Source organism: Eleutherodactylus coqui, chromosome 3 (assembly GCF_035609145.1).
Source record: "Eleutherodactylus coqui strain aEleCoq1 chromosome 3, aEleCoq1.hap1, whole genome shotgun sequence".
Lineage (NCBI taxonomy): Eukaryota > Metazoa > Chordata > Amphibia > Anura > Eleutherodactylidae > Eleutherodactylus > Eleutherodactylus coqui.
In genome coordinates this window covers 259,576,794-259,600,997 of record NC_089839.1, presented here as the reverse complement: position 1 = coordinate 259,600,997, position 24,204 = coordinate 259,576,794, and the positions used below count along the sequence as shown (strand labels likewise).

The following is a 24,204-nucleotide window of genomic DNA, read 5'->3' as shown; positions in this document are numbered from 1 at the left end:
AAGGGTTGTCATGAGGACACAGAAGCAGAGTAGCTTCGGGCTGGCGGCCTGTAATTCCAAAGATATCACCTGGCAAAGACATAATAAGATTTAAAATCTTTACATTGGTACTAAACGTTTGTTAATATGAAACATCTGGCGCTTCTGCTTTACGTTATGCTCCACTGTCCTTCACCTTAAAGTCTGATAAGTTTTACATTCATCGTTATCAGGCATTGAACTTTATAGTGAAGCGATAGACTTAGCGTGTTACACCTGAGATTGTGGAGACACAATTGATTTCTCATACACAGCTCTTTAGGACATTTTAGTGCCATGATAGGGATTTCTAAGAAGTGATGAGAACAAAATAAATCAAAACAAGATCTGGAAAACGTCTTAACTTAAATGAACTTTTGCATCACCAGGGCCACCGGCTAAAACGGATTTCCATCTGTGCTAAGAGACATACTTGAAACTGCTGCAAAAACGTCAGTAATAGGATTCGAGTCAACCTGGGCAGTGTACTCTTGTCTCGAATTTCCAGCCCTCGTATAAAAACATTGGGATTAGATAAGTAAGGACTATAATGATTGCAGAAGTCAATTCTGGTCTCTAATCATGAACTAGAAATGGCAGAACTTGGGGGCAGAGTGCAAAAAAATATATATATTACCACATGGCCTAAGATATTAACTGCACATTGCCAAAAAGCATTACATTGCTGTACCAACCAGATATAGGGGCCAAACCATGCAGATTATGTGCATTACCCAGACGTTCATAGTGGTGAGTTTGATGATATGGAGCCATCTGTTTCTTAAAACGTTCTTTTTCTCCAACCGTTTGTTAACTCTTTACGATATTTTTGCAGACTGGATTGGGCTGTAGCTTTACTTCTAGTACATATGGTTATGACTCCTTCAGTAATGATCATAGTTATAGGTTTCACGTCCTATAAAAACGGAACAATTTAACTCTCTCACAGTATAGCGGTGTTATTCGGATGCCAGGGTTTGAAACTCTACTGTAGTAATGTGAAAGTCCACCTTATAGCACAATCTAATTTTTGGGTCAAAATTGCTGCTGATTTCCTAAAGAGTAACTGTACTTTTTAAATATTTTTTTCGTGTTAGAGCAACATGTCAAAAGTTTTGATCAATGGAGGTCCAGGTTTTTACCCCACTGACCACTCAAATGAAGGGGCTACAGTGCTACTTTGGCTGTCTTCACTGCCTCTCCGATGCTCTCGGTAGCTAAAGGTGGCCACATAGACTTCTATAGACTTTCTAAGGGAAAGCTCTTTAGCCACAAGGGTATTACCTGGCAGAGAATTTCTGATTTCACTGGGTGTACAAAAGCCTGTGTTTACTGACAGAATGCGGGCTGCCCAAACCTGCTGTTCTCGGTTTGCACGATAAACTATAGGAATTTCTTGTAGTCCCTTTAAGATCATTAAAGGGGTTTTCTGGATCTTTTATGTTTATCATCTGTCCTTACGATAGGTCATCAATATGAGATTGGTGGTGGTGCAACTCCCAGCACCCCCATTGACCAGGTGTTTGAAGAAGCCATGGTGCTCGGGAAAGCAGTGCAGCCTTTTTTAGTGCACACCAGGCACAGTGCCGTACATTTTGTAGCAGGGGTAACTGTTATTGCAGCTCAATCCCATTCATTTGAATGAGACTGAGATACAGAAAGGCTATATGAATGATGTATGTAATGTAACAGGCCTGAGCAAGAGGCTGTAGCACTTGCCCAGGTGCCATGACCTCTTCAAACTGATAATTGGCAGTGGTGCTGGGAGTTGGAAACCCATTGAACCGATAATGATGAGTTATCCTTGGCATACATCACCAATGTCTAAGGCCGGTGTCACACGACTGGATTTCAATTATGGAATCCGCGATGGTCACCCATGCGGACGATCAGCGGTATTCTGTATCCATTGAAAAAATAGAACATTTGCATGTCCGCTCAGATGAGTGGATAGCGATTACAATTTCCATGAGCAGAATTAAAATCACATGTTCTATTTCTGTGCAGAATCCACACAGATGGCTTCCATTGATGTCAATGGAAGCCATCCGACTCGCAGCCCGTCAGGAGTTGACATTGTGGATAGACCGCCGGAACCCGCGTCATCACTTAGCGACGGTGCAGGAAAAACAAATATTTTTTTGAACGGCGAGCGTCCCTGGTCATCTGTAGTACAGAAAAAGAAGATACACTGGGTCGCCGTTCGGGATCACAGCTGGATTTCGCTGTGGGAACCCACATGCAGAATCCGGATTGCCCGTGTGAGACCGGCCTAAGTCCCAGAAAACCCCATTGATTCCTTTGATTAGGGAATCGCTATGTCAGCGACTCCCTGATATAGTATTTTCATTAGTTTTAAAAGGTGAATTGCACTTGAACTGAAGATGTTTATGATCCCCTAAATAACCTTGCAATGATGGCTTCATTAAAGTTGAGTTCCAGTAGTGGGGCACTAAGGAAAAAGACTCCATGTGTGGCCTCAGCATGGGCATCATTCACAATGCGTGCTTTTTGCATTAAGGTGGATGAGAAATCCGAGCTTTCCCAGAGGACCGCATCTTGTTTCCTCATATGTAATACACTCGGGCTCTAAGTAATAATACATGTGTGATCGTCAAATGATGGAAGTAAACAAAATGGGATGTGTTTTTTTCTGTACCAGACCCGTAGCTAACATTTTCCAGAATGAAGTTAGTTCATTGACAAGAGCAGAACCCGAGGAAAACAATGATGTCAGCATTGAGGATTAGAACGTTGGGTCAAATGAGCCGATGACATAGAAAGCTGGAACATGGCAGACCAGTACATTTGGTCCTTACCTTCCATGGCTTCTGACAACTTTTGTTTTTATGTTATTGAGAATTTTGTAGCGAGCCAATTTAGTACCCTGGTGATCTTATGATGCCATTCACATGATTTATTACTTAGCGTGGAATTACTTATTAATTCCGATGGAGTCCAAATTTTGCACTTTATAATTGCCAGTTGTAATTTTGTGAATCGGAGCCAGCACATTGCTAGACTAATGTGTTTATGCGGACATCTGGATATTCCAGCCTGCATAGGCCCTTGGCAATGGATACTTCCTAATTCAGCTGATTAGGCTTTTGGGTGGGCATGCTAAATGCCATTCAATTATAGCCAGAATGCAGCTTACATTATTGGCAGAGATTGCCTGTTACAGTAAATTATGAAATATTTGGATTCGACCGTGCAGTTATCACTTGCTATTTGCATGTATCCGTTTTATGTACTCAACATCATCAGTTATGTCGCGGCCCACTCATATATCTTTCCTGTTGATTTTCATTCTTCACTTTTCCTATCAGTCTTTTCACTGATGATGATTGAAAAAATATTTCACCTAGAGGCGTCTTATACGAGACTTTCTTCATATAGAGACACATAGGCTTACATCTACCTTGGACTTATCTGCTGCTACATTCGTTCTTCTACTCTAGACATAGATGCTGGTAAAGGTAAAGCAGTCATGTTCAAAGTAATTTTTGTTTCTGTATATTAAAAGGGTTATACCAAAATACACTTTTATCACCTAGGATAAGGTGGAGTCTTAGCAGTGTCCTCCCAAGTTGCATTGACTATAAAGACACTGAAATACCAGTTTGGCAAAGTTTCAAAGTCCTCAAAAACTGGACAGACTTTTTGTTAAAATGACTAATAAAATGGTGGAAACCAATCAGCACTCCAGTGTTTGACCATTCTAAACAAATCCCTGTATCATAACTTAGAAGACCATTGTAATATCAGGAGGGGCAGAAGTGGCATACTAAAGTTAAAGGGATATTCCAATCTTACTAATTTATGGTACTGCATATTTGCAGGGTATGTCATAAATGTCTGTTAGATAAGAGTCCCGCACCTGTGCCAAGAATGGAGGTGCTCATATAATTTATTAAGCATTATAAGGACCTTCTTAGGTATCCCTGCTCTCATTTTCCCCTATTCCCTGATGAAGCTTGGTCACCAGTGAAACCTATCGGGGGTGTGGGGGTGGGGTGAATCTTTTTTTAATTTTTACTAGCTGGTAGGCAGCATTGCAATGTTCCTAGATCTTCCACTGCAGATAGCAAGGCTCGAGTTCTAGTTCTTTTAGTTTCAACGAGTTTTATTAAGATATTTTCAAAAGTGGTTCAGGAATAAAACATTCTTGTGCCCCCACATAGGGGGCTAATTATTGTCTTTGTAACGTACACTAGATTTTAATAGAACATGTTACTCCTAGTGTGGAATATTGGGAGGGGGTAACAAAAGGTATAAAAAACGGGGTCGTCAAGGATTCAAATCGGCTCCCTGGTGTAGCCTAGGAAGGAACTGGAGCCGGCTTCCAAAGGGGAATTTTAAGTAGATGCGAAAATGTGGTGTAGTCCTGGGACTTCGAGATGGCTAATCCAGGGTTGCCACGTAGCTAGGAAATCCATTAAGGTATCCGTACGCATAGCATGGATTTCTAGTTCTTTTACGTACGTGGATCACCATCTACAGTATGTATAATTATTTGGAGAAGAATGATCTGTTTCTCCTGTCCACGGTGTGTTTTTATCAGAACTGGTTGCTAACGAACAATGACTTTTTAATGCATTAATAGAAGTTCGGTTTTAGGTGAGTGGAGCTTTAGGAGTTCAACAGCGCTTTGACACACTTTTTTGCTTTAAAAACAGAGGTGGGGCTTGCACATATAAAACATTTAGGCATATCCTGTGGATAGCCTAAATGTCCTGAATAGGAATAATCCTTTAATCGGAGTCGAACTAGAATTTCTGGTTTTCATTGGAGTTGAAACCATTCAATGAACCAAATAATTTTTCAAAGCCCTAAATATTAACCCTCTCCACTCCACTGTCTGACGTCTAAAGACATTAAGATTTAAGGCTGTACAGCTCCAATGTTGGAAGACATCCGTCGGGGTTCTCTTACTGTATATTGCCAGCCTCTCTGCTGTCGGAGCCTATCCAACGTGTCACCTCATGCAGTATTGGCTTCAGCCAGTATATAGCACTGTTGTATAATGGCAGAAAAAGAGTAAGCCCCCTAGGAAAACCAGGATACAAACTGGATTGGAAAGGGTTAAATATAGATTAACAGACATTTACTGCCATGGTCGGACAGTAAAAGTTAAATTGTCATTTTATTATATTTAACAGAATACAGTAGATAATAGACATGATGACAAGAATACCCTAGTGCACATGAGTACCACCCTGGCTACTCGGAGCACATGCCCTGAGGGCAGTACTAGGGGCTGGTCAATGGTCGGATCACCTTAAGACAAGAGTTCTAAGAGGGTAAGGTGGGTTCAGGTTGTTCTCACTATCATGTTTATCTGCAGTCCTCCATTTTTTATGTGCTGTTACTAAAAGTTATGCTTTTATTTAATTATAACAGTATGACCAGGATAGTAAATTTCTGTCACTCATTAGGTTTGAGTCTTTAGATGGATATTTTATGTTCTATAGCAATTTTCTTTTTTTTTGTAGCAAAAAGTTGTAATCGCTGCTGAAATATTGCGAAGTAATACAAAACATACCAAAGTCGCAAATACTTTCAGTCATCCTAATAGTTCTTTCCAATCATCAACATAATTTCCAACTGAAGCACATTGTAGCAATGTAGAGTACATCTGTACCTCTGGATCTTCAAAGCTTAGCCAAGTGACTAGACATGCAGCCAGAGTGTCGTTGTTGATGGACTCCCTACGAATGTTAAAAGAGATAATGTCTGCTAGACTCCCAAAAGGAACATCGTGCATTTCCATAGTTTATTTCATCTTTGCTATCCAGACACTGACTGTGACCTGCAGTGTGAATGTGAAGTATTTCAAAGTGTCTGAAGTGCAAATGAATTGGATGTTCTACCCTAAAAGAAAGATCAACATATGGATTACATCCAAGGGCCTTAAGGTTTGGAAGATAACAAAACAAATTACCTAATATGCTTTGGTTTGAATTGCCAATGGATACTTTAAAATCAGCAAGCAGTACAATATTACTTAGTTAAAAGACTATGGGTAACGTGTGCAAAGAAAAAAAAATACTTGGCGTATTATTGTTATAGCCGGGGTTACAGAGCCATATTGGCTTGCAAAAACTAGTTTAGAAAACCCATTTATAAATGTCAAATTACAGCATTCTAAATTAATAGAGTGAGAGTTTGGGCTCTGCATCAATTAGCTGAAGGGGATGGGGGGAGCGGCAGCTACCTGTACAAAGAAAGGTTTTATTTTTGAAGGCCTCGTATGTCCGTGGATTATACAGATGGCCCATTGGTCTCAAAAAGGCACTTTATTTTACCTGTGGAGACACTGTAGGGAAATTGAGCACTTGCTGTCAAGTTCTCCCTTGTAAATTACAGCTGATGATTGGGGACAACCCATAAACTGCTGCTTTAGAGGGGTACTTCTAACAAAAAGGGTGGCAAAAAAGCAGACAGCTCCTTTTATAGTCCAATATGTTAACCCTCTCCAATCCACTGTCTGACGTCTGAAGACATTATGATTTAAGGCTGTACAGCTCTGATGTTGGAAGTCATCTGTCCGGGTTCTCTTACTGTAGATTGCCAGCCTCTCTGCTGTCGGAGCCTATCAACGTGTCACCTTATGCAGTACTGGCTTTAGCCAGCATATAGCACCGTTGTATTATGGCAGAAGAAGAGTAAGCCCCCTAGGAAAACCAGGATACAAATGGGATTGGAAAGGGTTAATGGTCTAGGAATGGTCTGCCATACTTCCAGAAAGACCATCTACCTTGTCACAAATCCAGCGTTATTTTACATTGGTTTGAATGTTAAACGATTGGACTGGTCTTCCGACCTGAACCCTCCTAAACATTTCTGAGACAAACTGGAAAGTTGGGTTAAGAAATGTGGACAGCGTCCATCTTTTATGAGCGAACTTGACAGACATTTGCAGGATAAGTGACTACCAGCTGAAGTGTATCAGACGTTAGTGGAAAGTATACTAAACAGAGTATCCGATGTCATTATGGCCAAAGGAGGCCCCAATACTGCTTTTGATTTTTGTTTAGCTGTCCAATTACTTTTGGTAGGATGGTGTACCTGTTTTTGGTCTGTATCTTTCATGCTTATTCTTTTAGAAAAAGTATCAGTGAGTTGGAAAAAAAATGGTCTAAATGTAAAATGTATGACCAGCTTTTACTCTGTTCAGAATGGTCGTCCGTGAAAATATTTTTATGAAGTCAGTTAAGAACATTTATCAAAGCAAAGGAGTAAATAGTTACAGTGATTATTTCTGGTATAATGTCAGGAAAAGTAGGAGAAATTGTGATGAATGTGGCCAACCAAGCAAAAATATGCTGTGAAATGAAGGTTTATCTACATTATGATTAATAGTTGAATGGTCTAAGCACTGACCCACGCAGTGTACAGCCACTGGGTCATTGACCATTTTTAGGGAGTTTTCTGAGGAAGAAAGCATTCCTTACAACAAAAGCAGCGTGTATTCCCTATTCAAGTTATGATTTTCCCAATATACAATTTCCATCTACGAATGTGTAAAATCACAACAGGATCAGAAAAGATTTCTACAACATTGGATATATATGTTTCTTAAATTGTAAGGCTTTAATCTGATAAAACTCATTTGAAATACCCTCACAACTACAAGCTTTTATCAACCAGTACTTCAGCTCATAAATTCCAATTTATAGAAATTAGTACTGGATTACTAAATATAGTCCTTTACTTATAGCAGTCCTCCAGCTTCGAACTATGTATTGATGACCTACCCTAAGGATAGGTCAACAATAGTTGATCAATGGGGGTCTCTAGCTTGAAATCCCTGCCGATCGCCTGTGCGCTGGGCTGCTGTCACAATTTATGGAACAGGAAGCAGACAGTTTCTTACACTTTACAGCGACCTGGATTGGCATTGCAGGCACTATTCTTATTACCAGTGCCTGCAATACCAATCTTGGCCACTGCAAAGTATATGGAACTGTCTGCTTCTGGCTCCATTCACTGACGCAGCAACACGGCAAACAGCTAATTGGCGGGGGTCCTGAGCAGCAGACCCCTTCTGATCAACTATTGATGACCTATCCTAAGAATAGGTCACCACTACTTCAAAGATAGACAGCCTTTTTAACATTAGCATTTTATTTAACATGCACATTGAATAAAAGTTGGCCAATGACCCAATAAGTGTGGGAGCATCCCAGTCATCTCCAATGAAAGATGTTGAGGGAAAGAAGGATTGGCCATGTTGGATGTTAATATGTCTGATACTTAGTCCCCACAGATAAGACTTTGAAGTTTTATGATTTCTTCACTGACCGTTCTAACTTTTGTGGGGGTTTATGACAAGATAAAACATACCCTTTTTTGTAATCTCAGACAACTTCTTTCATTCGTCATTCTTTACGATGTATAATAATAATCCATTTTTTTGTATTTGATTTATAGTAGTTATACACAAACATACCTTTATTTTTTTTCATTGTGGAGAGAACCCTTGGAATAAACGATGATCTTTCTGGTTTAATCAAAAAGTTATAAATTAATTTTTTAGAATTAGAGCCAAATGGGTTAAAACAATTAAACAAACCGGTTCTGATCATTCTCAGCCCCGGCGATCTAACGCTGCAGCCTCACAATTCTCCTAGTTTCAGTTGATAGTGGAACTCAGGTAATCTCTGCCTTCCAATTAGAGGATGCAGTATGACCATTCCAAACTCCTGGCATCATGGCTCCCAGGATGTAAGCGCTGATGCCAGGAGAATCGGTGGTATTCTGTGGCTTCTAATTAGCAGGCAGAGGTCACCTGACTCCTGCTGTCGACAGAAACCAGGATAACCGCAAGGCTGCAGCACTGGAATGTCAGGGCTGAGGAGAGTTGGTACCTTTTTATTTTATTATTTTAGTCCATTTGGCTCTAATTTTAAAAAGTTTAATTGGAGCCTGACAACCCCTTTACTATAGCAGCTCTTCATACAGTACTTCTTTGACATTTCGAGAGCTCTGACATTACCCAGAAAGTTTTATTAAAGTCAATTAAAAAAGAGGCATGGCAATAAACTGAATTTGGCAAAAGGGTAGAAAAGTAAACGTTTGAGATTTCCTGTACAGGGAGGAACATCCAGTATGTGCCAAAGTGTGATTAATAAAGGACATGGTGTTGCATCCAGCCTGTTAACCGCTATATTAGAGGCAGGAGGTGGATGGATAGTAAGAGTCTGTTATAAATTACTGCCTTGTTATTGAGGCATTTATTTACAGTAGAACCACAAACAAGTTATCAAAGCTAATGCTTTAGTACTATGCTGACTATATATATATATATATATATATATATATGTGTGTGTAGGTGTATATATAAGTTTCTGACCTATACCCCTACACTCCACAATTTTACTTAATCAGTTCTCTCATTTGAGAAACTGATGGGGGTGAGTTAAGATATTTGTAGTATGTATAAGAAACTACTTCGAAGGGCTCCACGAGAAATGCTTACTTACCATATATACTCGAGTTTAAGCCGAGTTTTTCAGCACATATTTTTAATGCTGAAAAAGCCTCCCTTGGCTTATTCTGGAGTGAGGTAAAAAAATAAAATAAAAAAAATCACAATACTCACCTCCCAGCCAGTGTCTGTATTCCCAGTGCGATGGTCTTCACGGCGGTGCGGCAAGCTGCTTGAGAATTCTCCCCGCTGTCCTCTTCATGCTCAGCTTTAAATTCCCCCACCATCAGCGGTGTGTAAGTAAGCGCTGTGATTGGATCGAGCGCCAGCCAATCACAGCCAGCGCTCAATCATTCACAGTCATTCAGTGAATGACCTCACTGAATGGCTTTAATTGGTTTATCGAGCACTGGCTGTGATTGGCTGCACTCGATCCAATCACAGCAATTACTTACACAGCGCTGATGGCAGAAGAATTCAAAGCCGAGCAGGAAAAGCCAGCGGGGAGAATTCTCAAGCAGCTTGTTGCACCACAGGAAGACCATCGTACCGGGGACACAGACGCCGCCTGGGAGGTGAGTATTGCGTTTCTTTTTACCTAGTATATACTCGAGTATAGCTAGGCTTATACTCGAGTCAATAAGTTTTACCAATTTTTGTGGTAACACTTATTGACTCGGCTTCTACTCGGGTCGGCTTCTACTCAAGTATATACGGTATATAGATATAATGGTGGCTGAACCTTATAGTGCAGGCAGGCAGGAGCCAAAATAGCTTTTACTTACAAAGTGAGACACTGAAAATCTATCTATTCTATAGATACTATTTATACTTATATGATAAATATAAGTAGCTTCCTACAGCTACTTACTGCAGCAGTAATGTTAGGCCTAAGAACAAGTTTTATCATTGGGCAGCATTCAATTCAAAGAAGGCCCCGGGAGTGGGGGTGCGCAGAATCTTTATATATAATAGGTATAGAAATTCTGCCCACCGCCACTTCTAGGGCCTTCTCTGAATTGAATTCAGCCCAATGATAAAACTTGTTCTGGAGGCCTAACCTTAGCACAAGTACCTGTAATAAGCTACTTATACTTACTATAAAGATACTATAAAGATGTACTTACTATAAAGATACCACACACCAGCACTCCGGGGGCTTCTCTGTAGTTACAGGATTCAGAGGAGGCCCCGGAGTACCTGGAGCAGTGTAGTAGTGATAGTAATCTACTTATACTTACTACAAAGATACTATAAAGATGTACTTGCTATAAAGATACCACACACCAGCGCTCCGAGGGCTTGTCTGTAGTTACTACAGCATACACCCTGGAGCAGTGTAGTAGCTATAGTAATCTACTTATACTTACTACAAAGATACTATAAAGATGTACTTGCTATAAAGATGCTGCACACGACCCCTCCTGGGGCCTTCTTTGACTGTCATTTCACAGTTATGTCACAGTAGCTCCACTACTGCTGTCCTAAATTTTACCACTAGGCCTATAGGTCAATGTCCAACCTTCTAACTTAAAATAGGTGGCACTGCAGAGACATTATACCAACTTACATTTGTATGCCAAATTTCCCAGAGGAGTATTTGCATGGCCTATAAGCCTCCTTAAACCTACCTGGCGCTCTCCACAAGGAGCAACAAAAGTCCTCCCAACTTTTAATTCCAATATTCTGTGCTGATTAATTCCTAATTCACTTTTACATTGGCGATAGCTTTGTTTCTGTGATTGGTGAGTGTCCCAGCAGTCAGATGCCCACCAATCAGACTCTTATCCCATATCCTCACATCAGTCCCTTTCCCTAATTCTCCTATCTCAGAAAATCATACAAACGCTGATTTCATAGGAATCTAACTATTGTTCTTGGTTGAATATAAAGCATGGACCCCAGTGTTTCAAGGCATCATTGCTAACCTCTTCAAAACTATCAACTGTGCACAAAGGACGGTTTCAGAGAATGTTTTTTTGGAAAAATTCCATGTTTTATTCATGCTTTTTGGCACATTTTTTGTGGCAAAAACACTGCATACAGATGTTCACTATAGGTCAATAGGAAAACATGAACTGCACTACAAGCACTGTTTTTGTGGCATTTTTCTTCCTTTTTTTGTGCGATTTTAAGTCCATGCCGCCTTTTTGCATTCGCAGCAGGCAGCGGATTTATTGTTTCCTTTCTGCCATTTTTTGCATAGGCCTCCGTAAAGGAAAAAAAGCATGTGAATAAAAAAAAATGCTATCCAAAAAATGCCTTTTAAGAAACACATTACTAGTCAAAAAATGGCCCACCCCCTGTCCCACTGCTGACTTACTTCCCCTACCCCTGAATATCTGGCCAGCAGCATAGGTGTCACATTCTAGCTGGTCCGGACAGCAGTATTATGAGAGGGGTAGCAAGAGGTTCATTTGGTGTAGCGGCAGGAAGCAGGGGAGTGTACAGAGACGAGTCATGGCCGAAAAATCTTCATGGTGGTGTAGGCCCAGATAGAGATCAAAGACGAAAACGAACGTCCCCAATTAGAAAAGGCGCCACCTGTGATCACTGGAGGTAACTGCACTGTAATCACCATCACATTGTAGCGCCAGTGTCTACATTTTATATGGTGATAGCATTATATGCTGGAGCTGATCCACTGTATCTAAGCTGCTGTGCTATAGATATGCTGTTTCTAACATAATTTTGGGGTGGGAGGGAGCAATTCTGACTCTTGCTATGGGGCCTTATGACATCTACGTACGCCCTCATTGACACTATATAATATAACCCTTTAATACAACATAGCATAGGGCATTGCTGCTGTTATAGCCTGGTGTATACAATGGATGACAGCAATCCAGTAATAAGACCTTCCTGCTAAGACTCGGCTAGTTTTACATTCTGCTGTCTGCTTGGCACAAATGTTTCAGGGGCCTCAAACAGGGGAACGAAACTCGTACAAGTTCCTGTATTTAGCTGGTAATAGCGGCGTAGTATGTAGTTTATCTTCGGAGCGCTTTGGCAGTCGTTTCCCCACTGACAGGTCTAATGGAGTTTGTTGTAAGCTATCAAGAATGTGTCTCATAAACAGCGTCCTATCACAGCATTGTCAGTCCGCGGGTCGAAAAGTCCAAATCAGTATCACAGGGTGAGCGGAAGATTTCTGATGAGAATTAAAGGCAAATTCTACAACTCCTTACACCGCTCTGCCGAAGGAGTGTAAGCCATTTACAACATCATATGTTTTCCTTGGAACTGCAATACGAGTACATACGGTCCTTAATCCACAGCACATGTGGCTATCTGACACTGTATACTCCCTCAGAAAGTGCGGTTTTGGGGTTTGCTGTTACCAGCGTTCAGTTTGCCACTGCCCAGTTATTAGAATACGAACCACAAGGGCTAATTTATAGTATATTGATCATAATAGGGGGGAAACCAGACAATACTTTCAGAGATGCAATGGGAAGCTCCTGGACCGCAATGCAAAATCTGTAACAGCCCCCCTTCCTGCACCATATATAATAGTTATTTCATCTATTGTGGCAAGGGGCTTTGAGTCTCCTCGGGCCAAAGGGTGCGGCTGCTACGTCTGCATTCAGCAAAACACATGGATGTATATTACTGAGAATTCAATTATGTGGAATTTGATCCTATAGGGTCTTGTTTATTTCAAATTGTCTTGCTTTTTCACGTAAATTGCTTTGTAATCCAAGATAAGGATTTGTGTACTTCAGTTCTTGTAATATGCTGCATGAACCACATGTACATATATGCAATGTTGATATGTTTGTCTGTTTTGTTTTTTTACAAAAAGTTGGCATCGTAGCAAAACATGATTTAAAAAAAATGTAATCTTTTTTAATATATATAGATATATATATAAAATTTCCCCATCTGTGTGCAATGACCTATAAAATAAAATTATGCCATCTAATAAAGTAAAAGGTTCATGCCTTAAAACTAGAGATGAGCGAGCATACACGATGAGGCAAACTACTTGAGCGAGTAGTGCCTTATTCGAGTACCTGCCCGCTCGTCTCTAAAGATTCGGGTGTCGGCAGGGGGCGGGGAGCGGGGAGGAACGGAGGGGAGATATCTCTCCCCCCCCCCCCCGCTCCACCGTGCTCACTGCTACAACTCAGCGCTCCCCCGCGCCGGCAGCCGAATCTTTAGAGACGAGCGGGCAGGTACTCGAATAAGGCACTACTCACTCGAGTAGTTTGCCTTATCGAGTATGCTCGCTCATCTCTACTTAAAACCAAACAACAATATCGTCTCTTACACATGGTGCAGTTATAAGAGTGTGTATAAATTAAACGCAACCACATACTGTTTGTACACAATGAAATTAATACCTAAAAAACCTGAAGAAGGCAAAAACAAAAAATGTACTTAGTCCTCAATGTCAAAATTGTCTTTTTCCAAATGCACATTCCCATCTCAGACTTTTAGGGCATGTCCACAGGTACGGTTCCCACCTGTGGGATAAGCACCTATATTGAGTTAGAGTGCTCACTGACCCCCACTACCTAAATACGCTGTAGCTGATCGAGGGGACGGAAATAGCCGAATGCCCTGTGCTCTGCTGTTTCCGTAAGCTCCATAGATATCAATGGGAGTTATGTAAACTGTGTGTATTGTTTCTGTATCTCCTGAGCTGCATAAGGGTGAGTCCACCTATCGCGGAATTGCTGTGGATTTCATGCCAAAATTCCCTAACAGTGTTCAGTACAATTTTGGTGAAATGAGGTTTTAACAAACCCCGTTCACTATCCTGTCTGTGATATACTGTTTCAGAACTGCCATGGACTTCTATGAAAGTTACAGAAAAGAGCGTCGCTCAACTGTTTCCATCAGCCTGGCCATCTTGTAATCAGCAGTGTTCCCATATTGACCATGTTTGGCTAAGATGGGAACGCTTCTTTTAAGGGGGTTATACAAGTAATAATATACAAAATTATCAATAGTGATCATCTAGTTTACATAAAGTACCTATAGAATTACAAAGGCAGTTTTTGGTGCACTATTCTGCACAAATCCAAGAGTAGATTTAGAAGGAGGACCTCTACTTCCTTCTGGATCCACTTCTGGCATTGGGTTAAAAAAAATGACCTCCGAAGTCTGCACCTGTGATTCCAGCCTAAATTGTTATTTTTTTGCAGCTGGTCAATACATATAAAAAGCTATAGGGTTTCTAAGAGGCATGCTCCTGGGAGGCTACACTGCAAGGAGAAGGCATGCAGGAAGGTGTAAGCCGTCATGTACTTATTAATGAGCGTTCTTGTTTCCTCTTACGGAGGATTAAGGCGTTGGAGACCAGGTGTGAGTTTTAGCTGCAAGGAGAGAAAATATAGCAAATCTTTGATAACTCCTTTCCCAGCCAAATCTTTAACTACGCACACAATCGGGAATAAGGTAGATGCTTGTTAGCTTTCCTTTGGACATATTAAATGGAAACGTTACATGCCCAGTGGTTTGGCTTCCCGGGCTTCTTGTAAATGGGCTGTTGTTGACTCGATGTTTGACTTATTCATCTCAAAAATCAGCAGGCACAAACTAATCAGAAATCCGTTTTCTTGGACTTTTCAGGTGATACAGCAGGAAGACAGCAGGTTCCCACATCCCCACCAGCCTCGGAAAACAGCAGCGCAGCTCATAGCATCGGCAGCACACAAAGCACCCCCTGTTCTAGCAACAGCACCGCCTAACCCGAGGGCCAGCACAGGAAGGCTGAAGATCAGCTCCAAGGGCAGAGGTTCAAAGTCACTGTTTGTTGACACTAATTCGCCAAGGATGAACGAGATCATTTCGGGTTCTTTCTGAAAGGAAAAAGGGATCTCGGTGTAATATCTGCCTGTTTTTTTTTTTTACTTTCCTGGATGAATGCAGTCTTTGGGACCGTCCAAAGAGCATCAAGCCAAAAAAAAAAAAAAAGTGGTAATACTACTAATTATGCAGTGCGCAGACCTGCAACATGGGTTTCCTTGGCTGTCAATGTGAAATGTGTGCCAGTTCTTAATGATGCTGCTTACATCCCATTCAAGCTGTATTTTTTCGGCGCCATGGATCTGTACATAATAGAAGATAAATATATATACGTATAGTGTATATATAAGGTAATATGGATTAGAGTGCTGTGAGCGCTGCAGTGCAGTGTCAAATACTTAGCCACTATTAAGCAGCAAGTTGATGAATGTTAACTTCTTCTATTCTCCAATGCTCCTTGCAGCTGGAGTGTGTATTGTGCAATGTATATAATCTTGATCGGCGTTCTCAGAAAGGGGAGTAACTCGGGGTGCAGCAGACTAATTATTAACCTGTCTCTGACCTATTCTATCGGTTTTGGTATAAGTGACACATCACGCCTTAATCCTGATGTTGAGACAGATGTGCGGATAGATGCATCTTGGCTTAATGAGTCTGCCTGCTGCACATGGAAAAACAGTTTACTCTCCAAGAGTCTTGTGGAGAAGTGCCGATCTTCTCTTCTCTCACTGTAGTAGTCTATCACCAGAGTAGTCAACTTTGTCTTTCCTGTCCCTTCCTCTCCATTCTCCTTTTCCATTCTCTTTTTTTTTACTTTCTCCTTTTGGGCACTTTGTGTTTATTGTTTGTTTGTTTGTTTTTGTTTGTTTTTTTGCCTTATGTATTGCCTTCGGGCGACTGTGATAAATTGCAGAGCAACTTACAGCAGTCCTCTGGTGCAATACGCATACATTTAAGGTGTTAAACTTGTAGGAAGGACTCATTTGAATGTATGTATATAAATGTCCTGGAATGTTTTTTGTGTTTTGTTTTTGTTTTTTTTGTTGGATGTTTTTAATGCCTGCCAATTAACTTTTTATATTCTTGCCATGTTATAGACTGTATTTAGCTGTAAGATGTGCGTTAGGGTTTTCAACAGTGACTCTAGAACACCACAAAGGATATAGAAGGGTGAACTATTGTTGGGGCTCATAAACCTAACATTAATAGTGTCTCTGTTTATAGCTTACATAGAGGATTCATGTTTGGTTTTGCTATAGAAAAGGGAAATGCGTTCTTACTTCCTCATTGACCTTTCAGAATTTCTGGATCACAGGCGGAAAATCCTCATTGCTTTTGCTGTCGATAAACTACATTTTCTGCCTCTGTCAGGATGGGTGTCTTGTAGGTGGACGGTTGCTTGTGGTCAAAGGGTTGCCCATCACTTTCCTGGCGCGAGGTCCTGATCTCACAGGAGAACACGAAGTAGTTGAGATGTATGGAGTATGGCACCTGTTGGGTAAATGCGGTCTATAGGATATATTTCTCAGACTGTAGGATTCTGTACATCGGTCTTGCCATACGGATTGATCCTGGTTCTTAGAGAGGATACATCTATCTTCTATAAGTGTCTCTCTATTCTGCTGTGAGGAAGGACAGACAAGGTGCTCAGACTGTTGTTAATGGCATCAGATATAGATAATAGAAGAATTGTGGCTAAATCAAGCTTACTTACACCAGAGGACGCAAAAACGTTACTTGCACCATTCACTCCCTCAGAATCGTAGCAGGCTCTCAACAGGATCACTCGAAACGCCAAGGATCACCAAGCTGATTTATTAAGCTCAACAGTTTCGGAGGTATGATAAAAGCAATTGCCTTCCTCAGGAGAAATAATTACATCTAATTTATGTAAATATATGCAAATGTTTCTCTTGAGAAAGGGGATTGCTTTTATCATACCCTTGAAACGGGTGGAGTTTTCATTCATCTTGTTGAGAACCTGCTCGGATTCTGAGGATGGTGATCGCCCCCGCTGGTCAAAGTAAACTCGATTTTGCCCCCGTTTTTCTATTATCTATGTCTAATGCCATTAACAGTTTCTTCCTGCACTTGCTTATATGCACAGTTTGTTCAAGGCTTTGGCTGCTGACTGGAATTTGATTGGTCTTTGGATCTGTTAATGGCATACATGGATATTGTGTGGCACCATCAGGTGTCAAACACCTGTTGAGTGACCTCACTTCTCTTTGCCCGTTGTACCTGGCGCCATCAGGATAGCATTTATACATTTGTTGTCCATTCTACCGTGTCTCCATCCTGATCACTCTAGTTCAGCTCTTCTAGTTTATGGTGAAGGATTTAGAAGGTATGTGTTTGGGTTTTGGAACACTAGCACTTGCAGCGTATATACATTTCATGATTTTATGGTTTACTTGGCTTCATATTTGGCTGCTGACAGGGTGACATTTGAAATAATTCATCTTGTGGTTTTGTCATATGAGTAGTTCCTGCTTTGTAAATGACCCAGAGCTAGCTGTAAGCTCTAACATCAGCAACTGATATGAGCAGTCTCTCCAAGTTTAGGTGTGTAGATTGGATATCTACAGTAAATACAGATAACATATATTATAGAAAAAAGGTTTAGTATAGCAAAGGTACACTACGCTACCAAAAATAACTGGACACCTGAACAAGAATCAAATGTAGAATTTACCATATTATTCGGACCATAAGACGCATTTAGTTGGAAGGAAGTAAGAAAAAAATATTTCAAACAAAGTGGTGTGCAAAAGTGTTTAACAGGGTAGACATCTGCAGCCGATACAGCTTTATGGCGATATCTGCAGCCGACACACTCTTAGGGGAACCTCTGTGGCCGCCACTCTGGTGGTCTTTACTATAATGCAGAAGAAATTAAGGAGGGGCTGTGGGATTGGGGGATTTGAACCTTGAATATCACACTGGTTCTCTCCTATGTAACTTGTCTCTCAGTTAATAATATGGAGCACCAGTACACTTTCATGAGGACTTTTACTAGTATGGCTTCTGCCTATTGTTATGTACATAGGCAGGTTGGCCAACCAGGCAATGTTGTGGGTCAGAAGAGAGAAAAATGTGGGACTGATTGTAGATTGACGGATAGCAGAGTCTATTCTGTGCCACCCCTCCCTCCCTGTGTATTACACTCCAAGCCCCTGAAACCACATGGTACTGGAAATAGAAGATGACATAGGTTGCTAGAAGCCAGGGCAGCGAAATAAAGTGGAAGATTGCAGAGACCCATCCCAACCCTCCCTCCTCGCCATCAAACTGACAGCAGCGAGGCAACAAGACTCTCTCTGAAGACTTCTGTTAATCAAAGAACACAGAGCGGTCCATCCTGATTCACGTCCCCTCCGCCCGCCTCCACTCTGGGGTCCAAACTATAGCTGGCCGGACAGGACACAGGGAGAGATTAGAACTCTCTCAGAAGATGACCGCTCTGCCATAAAACCTCTCCTGCACTCCCCGCCTCCCTGAAAAAGACAGACTGTTAATTCAAAGGTATATTCACAAGGCACAGAGATTTTATCTCCATTTTCTGGACATTAAATGTGCCTCTTATAGTCAGCAAAATACGGTATTTACATATGTTAATACTAAGGGGGCCTCCTTTGGCCATAATAACATCGGATACTCTCTGTGAATACTTTCTACTAACATCTAATACACTTCAGCTGGTATTTCCCTCCATTCATCCTGAAAACATCTGGCAAGATCTCAAGGCATGTTGTCTTGTTGGAAGCATTGCTGACAATTACCAGAGTATTGACACAGCAACACATTATTGTCTAGAATTTCAAGGTACATTCTTGGTTCTTGCCACTACAACTAAGGGTCCAAGACTATAAAGGAACCTCTGCTGTGCTTAACTGTTGGCATAACACACTCAGACAAAAGGCGTCCCCAGGCTCCTCCACACCCAGGTACCTCCATCTGATTTATAGATGGAGTATCTGAATTAATCACTCCATAGAACGTTCTTCCATTGCTCAACTGCCCAATGACGATTCCCTTTGTACCATTATAGACAGCCTGATGTATCTTCTTTGAGAGAACTCGCCAAATATTTGCAGGATGAATGGAGGGAAATACCAGCTTAAGTCTATGAGGTGTTAGTAGAAAGTAAGCCACAGAGAGTATCCGATGTCATTAGGTCAAAGGAGATCACAATAAGCATTAACACATATAAAAAAAGAATACTCATTTTGATTCTTGCTCAGGTGTCCATTTACTTTTGGTAGGATAGTGTATAGTTCATCTATATGTAGAGAAAAGGAATTTAATTAGCTTTTTATAGCTTATTTATCGTTGTATGAGATTAGAAAAACAGCACCACTTTTGTCTGTTGGTTGAGTTTTGTACAGCGGCTCATCCCAATTCTAGTGAATGCGGCTGAACTGCAATATCTGATACACCTGGTGACAAGAGGCCCCATTTTTGGAACAAAAAAAGCGTTTTTTTTCTAATCTCTTACAACGTCTTTAATATTTTAAAAGGCCCTTGTGACATAATTGTAACTTTTTTCTTGAAGTATTGTTTTATCTGCCAGTCAGAGAAAGTCTGTATCAGCCCCTTTTACACAGACCAGTTGAATGATGATCGATGACGTAACAAGTTGGTTGATGCTTGGTCAAAAGCAGTTCACACAGGACTATCAGTGGTTGATGGCTACCCCTCTATGTACAGTCATTCACAGACAGCTGTCAATCACTGATAGCTCCGCCCATTGGACTGTTCAGAGCTCAGAATGTGCAGAGATATAAATGAATAAAATACCAGTTATACTGAATCTTTCACCATAAATCTATATATCAGTCTACTCAGCTTCTCCTGTTCTATAATATGATGCCTGCAGTTTGGATAGCATGTTGGAGCTGACAGATTCCCTTTAATGTTGTCAGCAGGATATCATGCTGTTAGTTTCCAAATGCCTTAAAAAGCATCAGAGCTCATCAGCTATCCCGAACTTGCTTTTCAACATTGCTGCAATAGTAGAAGGTTCAGAGGTTGTATCTAATGTAATATAATATCTCTTCAAAAATACTCAGAGTCCAAGAATTGAAGGGTCATTTTAAATCCATCCTATGTAGTGGCATTACATTTAATGTCCATTACTTCATTCCTACTGTTAAAAAAAACCACTGCTGTAAAGTTTTCTTCTCTCAGCGTGCGCGATACATTACTAAAAAGAAAAAAAAAGAAAAAAAAAACTGTCGTTGCTACTAGAGGCAGCATAAAGATTTATATAAGCTACCTGTGTTTTGGACAATCAAGCGCTTTGCCAAACCTAAAGCTGAATGTATTTTTAAAGCATAGTCTATATAAAAAAAGGAAAAAAAAAATAACAAAAACTTTAAAATGTCTTCAAAGAAGACAAGAGACTCTACTATTCCTATAGCTATATTTTACTACATTATATAAAAAGTTTATATTTAAATGTTTTATGACAAATTTACTCTATAAAATTTGTTTTTGTTTTTTTTTTTGTATTCCAATGACTGTGAATTTTATTATCACCCATTGTAAATCCCTTTACCCTAAACACACTCCATCTCATTTATTGGATTCTTGAAGGGCTTTTTCCACTTCAAGCTGTTTTGCTGCAGGAAGCAGACAGCTCTGTACATTGTGTAGTGGCCCTGGTTGGTACTGCAGGCTGAGCCCTATTGAAGTGAATGGGATTCAGTCTGCAGCGCCAACCTGGACCACTACACAATGTACAGAGCTGTCTGCTTCCTGCAACAAAAAAGCTAGAAGTGGGACAACCCCTTTTAATATCAAGCCTCCAGGTTTGGGCTGGATACAATTTGTAAACACTTTAAATGTATATTTTTGAAAGAGAATGATTTGTACTATCAGTAAATTACTTTAATTATAAGAAATATATCTACAAAGTTATATTTACAGATAAGCCATACAAATATTATCCAAATATATATGATGTCACTTTCCTTTTTTTGGCATTTACTGTGTATGTCTCCATGTAAGGCATCTGCTTTACATGAAAGCCACAGAAATATATCCACCAGTCCCATATACATTTCTCATAGTTTAGGACATTATTCACAGCAACGTTTTAACATTCTGGGGCAAATTTTCTAAAGCGAGTGAAAAGTGAAATGGAGATTTGTTACTCATAACAAATCCCAGCGATTATTTTGGTAGTGCAAAGTAAAGAAAAAATCAAAGGGGTTTTAACGGGATTGAAAAAACATGGCATTTTTCTAAAAAAGGCATCAACCCTGTCCATGGGTCATCTTTAGTATTGCAGCTCAGCTCCAGTTGAAATGAATGGGACTAAACTGCAATACCACACGCAACCTGTGGACTGGTGTGTTGCTGTTTCTGGAGGAAATCAGCCATATTTTTCTAATCTTGTACAACCCCTTTAAAGCCACCTGTGAGTAACATTTCTCATTTCTACTAGCACTTGTTTCAGAAATAAGCCATAATAAGTGATTTTCAGAAAAAAAAATCAAAAAGGAAAAGCTGGAGTCAGCTTAGTTGCTGAGGACAATGTCACAGGTTCATTTACACAATTTTCTTTTCGTCTCCTCCATAAGGCCAGTGAGACACTGTCCGTATTTATGTCCCCATAATATAAGCAAGTGTCCAAACCCAACCGTGGGTCTCCTGACCTGAACTTCGAGCATCATAGAGTCATCATAGACCAAAAATCTATGATGCTTGGAGTTCGTGTCAGGTGACCCATGGTTACGGGAGGACACTTGTCCATATTGTGGGCACATGAATGTGGATGGAATATGTTCATGTGTCACTGGCCTAAAGTTCTATATTAATCAAGACAACAGCATACTTAGGAAGGTGACAGCACAGAAACCAGAATAGTTAAGGAAATGGATTTTCATCATTAATTTTATACACTAAGGGAATTCTATGTCTGTCTGTAGTTCTTGGGTGGCTCCTCGAAAACTTTTTTTACGTCTGTTATCGTACATTGGACCATTGTGTTGGAATTTTGTATGTATAATTGTGAATGTATGCTGGAACCACTTGTAATGTAAGTTATTGGTCCTCTAAAGCAGTATTAAATGCCCACTTTAATGTATTTTGGAACATTATGACATCCATTGGCAGGAAACAAGCAATTCAAGCCATGCAACTTTCTTTTCCTCTTAGGGTACTTTTATAGGGGATGACTGTCAGGCGCTTCAGTCCCCGACAGCTATTCCAATGATTATCGCTCCAGAGATCTCTTCCATTCAGAGTAAACAGTTTTCTCCGGGGATTCTGAGCCGCAGGTCCCCGGTGATTGAGTGTTGAGGATCTATCCTGAGGATAGGTTATCAATAGTTTTTGTTCGGGAAGCCCCTTTCCATTAAAGGCATATTCCCATATACCGTACATTGTAGATGGCTGTGTGTCTGAATATATTTTCTGTGTTACATGTGTTTTACACCGTTAGTACAAATATTCTCACTACAGCTGAATAAATGTTTTTATCAGATTTTCGTAGTTATACTTCAGTGATAAAGGTTACATTTGAGCTCCCCATGGTAAAATGCGTTTCAGAAAGTAAGCGCTTGTGAAGTGATTATTTGTTTTATTTCCTCCGATAAACTCCTAATACATATTAAACAAAAGTTGATAATAATGGACAATTTTAGCCTTAACGAACATTCATTGGTTGAAATGTATCGATCAATGATCGTTTGGCACTGGTTTTTGAAGAAAGACACCATGTTTTTCAAATCCCATAAACCCCTGCAATTTTTTTTTCTGTATCTGTAAATAAAATGAAAGTTTCCAGTTGACTTTTAAAGCGGTTGTTCAGTTGTAAACTATTCATGGCCTATTTGTAGAATAGGCCATCAATAGTAAATCGGTAGGGGTCTACTTCCTGGGTCACCTGCTGATCAGCCGATCGGCAAACCAATGTGCTCATGGACTGAGCTGGTTTCTGTAGGAAGTTGACAGCTCTGTTCACATGCAGTGACGAGACTTGGTAAGGCACCCATTCACTTCAGGGGGAACTTTGCCTGTAATACCAGGCTTCACCACTGTAGTGGGAACGGAGCTGTCTGTGTCTTGCAGAAATGAGTTCATCCATGAACTCATCGATCAGGTAATCAATGGGGCCTGGGAATTGGACCCATGCTGATCTGCTACTGATGACCTATTGTATGAATAGGCCATCAATAGTTTATAACTGGACAGCCCATTTAACAATGCAATGTTTGGTAATCTAAATTCTGGAGCCATTAACCCCAGTTTCCCCAAATTGTCTGTTAGACGTATGTACTCTTCTGTAATCTACCTCATTTTAAAAAATGTTTAAAGGGATGTCCTTCCAGTTACATGTAATGATTATCAGAGGGAGCTTTTATTTTACATTAAACATGGAATTGTTCGTTAATCTGCTATTTCAATCAATGTCTATCCATTATAACAAATTACAATATACAGTTCTTGCCATTATGATGTAATGCCACTGGCCTGAATAGAAAGGCCGCTGTACTCATTATTCCAGCACAATTGTCAATTGTTTCAGTATTGTTTATATTTTGTACAAATGTGATATTTTGACGTGTCACCTTCTACTTTTGTGCGTAATAAAATATATATAAAAGTATGTCATGTTTTGTTTTCATTTTGTGTGTCAATATTAAAGGGGACGTGTCATCCAAAAAGGACCTATTGTATAAATCAAGTTCTTGTGTCAAACAGATTTTTCAAGAATTTTTGGTGTTTTTTATTTGAAGATTTTTGTAAAAAAAAATTCTAATGTCCTGTAGGTGATGACCTGTTGTTTGCATGGAAATTTTTCATGGAGTCATGATTACTTCAGAGGAGCTGAGGAATAAAATATGTATACACATAGATGAGCGTTAGATTCTTTTCAGACTGCATGTACTGATGTCCCTCTGCAGAATGTGCTACCTCTCCCACTCTCCTCAGTTTTTCCTCTTAAAGGTAACATCCCTTTTATTAAAATTTACCCCCAGCCTTTC

The 24,204-nt window shown here is 40.2% G+C and overlaps 1 protein-coding gene across 2 annotated transcripts in view; it reads left to right on the top strand.

The window, feature by feature from the left end:
• Window positions 1–23,825, top strand: part of TGFBR3 (transforming growth factor beta receptor 3) — a 201,725-nt gene extending 177,900 nt beyond the window's left edge. For both annotated transcript variants that reach the window (XM_066597344.1, XM_066597343.1), the window contains one exon: window positions 15,032–23,825. In XM_066597344.1, coding sequence (XP_066453441.1) covers window positions 15,032–15,150 — 119 coding nt within the window. In that variant the 3' untranslated portion in view covers window positions 15,151–23,825. The remainder of the gene's footprint in view (window positions 1–15,031) is intronic.
• Window positions 23,826–24,204: the final 379 nt, after the last annotated feature.